Genomic DNA, 5172 nt, shown 5'->3' with positions numbered 1-5172 from the left:
CCCCGCGGCCGCGCAGCCCCCGGGACGCGGCGCAGGGGAGCCGGGGGGCGGCCAGCCCCGGGCTGCCGGGCGCCGTCCCCCCCGCGCCGTCCCGCTCCCCGTCCTGCCGCCGGCTTTCCTCCACACACACCACCCCCCCCATCCCCCTTCCATTCCCCGGGCCGCGGCGGAGCCGGCCGGAAAAGTTTTCCCGGGGGGGCGTCTTACCGTTTTTCCTCCGGGGGTTGGCTTGTTTTCGCCTCTTACACCTGGGGCCATCCGCCATGATCTGCTGCTTCATTGATAAGAGTGGATCAGATGGCAGTTCGCATGGGCTCGACTCCCTGATTCAGCAGCAGCAGCAGCAGCAGCACGCAGGCTCTATGTAACGACCAAACACAGCGACAATGTGGGCATCGGGATGTCCCATTTAAACGCAGGGCGCCAACGGGGACCCCAGTTTGCACCCGAAAAAGAACCCATCCACGCACACGGCGAGCCTGGCCGTGCCGGGGGAGGTGGGACGCGGTCGGAGCGGGCTCCCCCTCTCTCCCCAGCCGGGCAGATTTCTTCTTTATTTATTTATATATTTATTTATTTATTTATTTCTGCTCCCTCTCTCTCCCTCTCTCTCTCTCTCTCTCTCTCTCTCTCTCTCTCTCTGTGTGTGTGTGTGTGTCTCTGCGTGTGTGTGAGCGCGTGTGCGTGTGTCTCCCTCCGTGTGTGTGTGTGTGTGTGTGTGTGTGTGTGTGTGTTGCACCAGCAAAGCAGATCAGAGAGAGAGAGAGACAAGAATTACATCTCAAATGAGTCATAACTCATGACCGTATGAGGGAATGCACAGCTTTTACAGTAGGCTGTTTGACTCAATGCTAGGCGGACCATTTCCTCCTAAAAGTACTTTAATTTGACACTAGAACTTCTTTTCATGCGAAACCCTACCCTTCTCTTGCCTTTATTTTTTTTTCCCCAAAGTGCACTCCAGCAAAGTGATAAGAGGAGAGGGAAACATGGCTCTCCCCTGTCCTTTTGGGGTAAAGCTCAGCACGGAGACCTCCCCCTCCCCCTAACAACGAGGAGTGTAATTATAAACCTCTGTCACCTTTTTAGTCAGTTTGACAATATTCAGGGTTTCCCCTGTCCCTTAGTTAAACAAAGCTTCAGAGTGTCATTTTTTTTCCTTCCCAGAAAAGAAACAGAAATCAAAACTACCTCTGTCAGAGTTTTCAGCCTTGCAGTTGGGTTTTGGTTTTTTGTTGATTATTTTTCTTTTTTAAGAAAAAACCCCACAACTTGTAAACTTTTAGACCTACTGTGTGTGCCTGTGTGCCCGGGCTGGGCAGGAGGCTCTATCTGTCAAAGGGAGAGAGAGGCAGGAGCGTTTGGTTTGCTGCAAGAACGCTCCTGAAACTCAGTCCATCTCGAAGAAGATGCTGTAGCTTTAAAGATGCTTTGACTTGAGGATTAGTTTAAACAGGGGGCTATAAAAGATGTAACAGATGCAAACTGTAAAACAAGGGCAATTAACCCTTGCTCTCCTGAGCAGGATCCCCCCTGCCTTCGCATCTATTGTCTTCTCCTGCACTGGGAGTTTTACATAAAACCTAAAAAATTATTACCTGACTCAAAAATTTTAATATATATTTTTTTTAAGCAGAGCGAGATATTTTTTTTCCTTTTCCTCTTTCCCCTCCCTTGTGTCTTTTTACTTTGCTGGAGCTTCACACCAGGACTGAGCAGTGAAGTATGGTGCTGTTGGGTCTTTTTATTCTGCCTAAACTCTTCCCTCAGACGTTTGCTGTTATAAAACCTGCTTGGCTAAAAATAAGAAATAATAAATCTCCAAGCAGGTAAGAGGATGGGAAGATTGAGAGAGTGTGTGTGGGGTCAGCGTGTTTACTCACACTCTCCTGCTTGGGATTCTGCTTGGACAGAGGGAATTGGTGGTTCTGTGGATGTGCATATATGTGGCTGAGGAAGGAAGAGGCTGAGAAATGTGCTAGAAACTTTAGTATTTGCCAGTTATTCCCGAGACTGGAGTGGGCAACGGTGGCATCACCGCGGCACATCTACCAGGAGATGTAGCGGGGAGGGAGGACAGGCACCGAGGCGAGCCCGGACCCTCAGCTTGCTTCGGCAATAGGCGTTTTAATGCAAAACGACCAATAGTGAATTCTTTTAAATGCATTTCACTCCCTTCTTTGCTCCCCTGCCTCCCGCAAAAAGTTGACAATAATTTTAAACCTGCAAATTTCGCGAGCACTTTTCTTTCTAGAGGACCGGTAAGCTTTTAAAAATATACATTACATTTTTTTAATTTTTTTTTCTTTTTGGTAAACGACTTTTAAGTTCCAGTCAGTACTTTCACTTCTTGCTTTAGGCTCCCAGAAGCTAAGGTGTTGCTTCACCCAGCTTCACAAAATAAAATAAAGAAATGAAACCAACTAAACAGACAAAACAGCAAAACTTTCTGTTTGGGGAAACACATCCTTTGCCGGGGAGCCCTGCCCGGGGCTGGGGCTCCAGCGGTGCCCGGCCGGGCTGGCTCTGCATGCTCAGGGCATGCAAAGCATTAACAGGTACCTGCAAACTTTCAGAGCTCAGATGTAAAACCTGAAATAAAAAGAGCAGGAGGTGGGTGGGGGGATGTTTGAGTTTTTTGTTGATTTTTTTTTTTTTTTTTTTTTTTTTGCAGGAGGACGAAGTCCTTTCCTAACACTAAAACTTTTGGTGCTGCGTTGTAAAAGGCACCTCCCGTACCTGGTTGACAGGTAAGGGGAGCAGGGGTGGTGGTGGCACAGCCCCGAGCGCCCCGAAACTGCTCACCCCTTCCCGGAGCGGTGCTGGAGTGACTTCAGGTTTCGGTTAAAAAAAAATTAAAAAATAAAGAAAAAAAAAAGAGATTTTTTTCGCCCCAAGTATAAACAAGCCAGAAAAATTAAAATACTCTCGAAATGAAATAAGCCTGCTGGTGCGTGAGGTGGTCTGAGTAAAAAGAGAAGAGGAGGGAAAAAAAAAAAAAAGGGAGAAAATGGAATTAAATTTCGAACCTACCTGCGAAGTCTTGTTTGTAGTTTTGGCCAGAAATGGTGACAAGAAAAAGCATGAAGAAGCCGCGAAGTGGAGGAGAAAAGGTGAAGGGAGATGCAGCTCCTGGAGAAATTGTAAAAAGCCTTGCAAAGAGTTGTCGGAAGGACCGTTATTCCTGCTGGGCAGGTTAGGACTGATCTCTTTCTGCCACTCCAGGAAACACAAACCTGGGGACGGACTGACGTGTTACGCCTCTTCTAATGACATTTTTTTCTTTTTCTTTTCTGTACGAGCGAGAGGAGAGACCCTGCAACACACGCCACCTATCTTTGTGGGGAGGGATAATTGGAGAGCACCAAACGTGAGCATCATGTGGAAACGTGATCGCCAAGTTTCTCTCTGGGAAAGGATCTGGGATAGATTATACCTTGAAGTCTCCGCGAACGCTTTAGTGGCAGAAATGCAATTCCACCTCCTCCCGCCCCCCCCCCCCCCCCCCCCCCCCCCCCCCCCCCCCCCCCCGCGCCGCGCCCCCCCGCCCGCCGCCCCCCCCCCCCCCGCTCCCCGCATCCCTTTCCCTCCCCCAGGCGGAATCCCCCGCCCCCTCCCCAGCAGGATCCCGCCGGATCCCCTGCCCCCAGGCTGGATCCCTGCCGGTTCTCCCATCCTGGGGCGGGATCCCTGGCGGTTCTCCCCCGGCGGGGTCCCCCCCGCTCGCCCGCCCGCGGAGCCGGCGAGGGGCCGCATCCTGCCCCGCACCGTCCCGCTCCGCAGCCCCGCGCGGAGCTCTCGCATCTTGCGGCGGGGAAAACTTACCCTAACCTAAAGCCTAGAAACTAAACTCTGTTCGGGCACTGCAAATAAGCTCCCTGGTTTGTTTTGGTGCTGTTTTATTTTTATCCTTAACGCATTTCTTTCAGGGCTTTTTATTTATTTTTTTTTTTCTTCTTCCCCCTCCCTTTCATTTCAGCACTCATCCAGGTTATTTGAATAGTCAGCTAAATCTGAGGGGGGAAAAAAAAAAAGAACCACCAACCAAACGTGCTGAGATCTTACAGTCTATCTGTTTTGTTCACAGATATGGATCAGGGGTGAGATGGGCTCTTTTCCTGGCTCTACTCTTCCTTGGAAGTAGCTGAATGAGCAGAGAGACAGCGTGGACAAGTAACGCGTGGGACTGAACTTCAGTGAGGTTACAAGTTTTTCACCTTTTTCAAGTATGAAAATTAAAATAAAATTACATATATAAAAAAAAAAAAAAAGGGAAAAAAAAAAAAAAAGCCCAGACTCCACCTTTGCACTGAAGGGATTGGTTATGCAAATATGGAAGGGGTTTCCTGGCAAATACAGCTTTCTACTGTATGGTTAATTAAATCATCACTCAAAAGCCTTCCAATGTGACGCTTCTGTCGTAATCCAATCAGGTTACGTAGGTCCTAAACAAGAAAGATATTTTCCACATCTGGAAGTCAGCAATTTAGCAAGTACTGCACATTATTAACCAATTCAGAGCCCACTTCCCAGGGGGATAGTTTTTTCTCTTTTTTTGAAGTTTAAGTGTTCTTAACCAACGCTCTGCCGGTTTGTTAATCAAAAAGCTGGTTTGCACCGCACGTAATCGAGAAGTAATATCGAAGTAAGTGAAGGCAGCCCGAGCTGGGGATGCTGAGCGAAGGCGTTCAGCTGCAAAGGGGGCTGGTCCGGCTGAGCCTCCAGCCGCTCATGCCCAGCTCCCAGCACAACCCACAGCCGTTCCTTCCTCTAAAAGAACTCGAAATAATATCAGTGCAAAGAGAAACTTCGCGTCTTGCCTGCTCGTATGGTCCTTTCCCGAGGTAAACGTGGGGCTGCCCAAAGGGCTGCGTTCAAGAGCTGTGAAACAATTTCCCTGCTCTGACAAGAGTTCAACCCATTACAGCACTTTATTTCTATTTTCTTCTCCCCCTCCCGAAGAAAACCGAAACAAATGGCACACTGATCCCACACTGCACTTTTACTTACATTAAGCTTAGATAAACTGCTCTTGAACTGTGCATTGAACGTGTGCCTAAAGCAAGAAGTGGAAGGCGAGCAATAGCGATAGGGATTGCGCTCCAAAATGGTCCTGCTCAGGGAACACCTTCCTGACGGTTCAGCATCACAAAGGAAGGAAGGGGACCCCCC

General features: G+C 49.0%; 1 protein-coding gene and 1 long non-coding RNA gene across 2 annotated transcripts in view; one reads left to right on the top strand and one right to left on the bottom strand.

Moving 5' to 3' along the window:
• ZEB2 (zinc finger E-box binding homeobox 2) overlaps window positions 1–3203 on the bottom strand; it is a 115209-nt gene extending 112006 nt beyond the window's left edge. The window contains exons 1-2 of the mRNA XM_027656207.1: window positions 3034–3203; window positions 208–360 (exon numbers count right to left, since the gene is read on the bottom strand). Coding sequence (XP_027512008.1) covers window positions 208–280 — 73 coding nt within the window. The 5' untranslated portion in view covers window positions 281–360; window positions 3034–3203. The remainder of the gene's footprint in view (window positions 1–207; window positions 361–3033) is intronic.
• The window catches only part of LOC113953249, a 5549-nt gene continuing 3481 nt past the window's right edge, over window positions 3105–5172 (top strand). Inside the window, exons 1-3 of the long non-coding RNA XR_003529808.1 lie at window positions 3105–3195; window positions 3303–3370; window positions 4088–4226. This is a non-coding gene — a long non-coding RNA (uncharacterized LOC113953249). The remainder of the gene's footprint in view (window positions 3196–3302; window positions 3371–4087; window positions 4227–5172) is intronic.

Source organism: Corapipo altera, unplaced genomic scaffold (assembly GCF_003945725.1).
Source record: "Corapipo altera isolate COAL_440 unplaced genomic scaffold, ASM394572v1 68, whole genome shotgun sequence".
NCBI classification, from domain to species: Eukaryota; Metazoa; Chordata; class Aves; order Passeriformes; family Pipridae; genus Corapipo; species Corapipo altera.
Note: the sequence above shows the minus strand (reverse complement) of the source record. Positions and strands in the feature narration are given on the sequence as shown.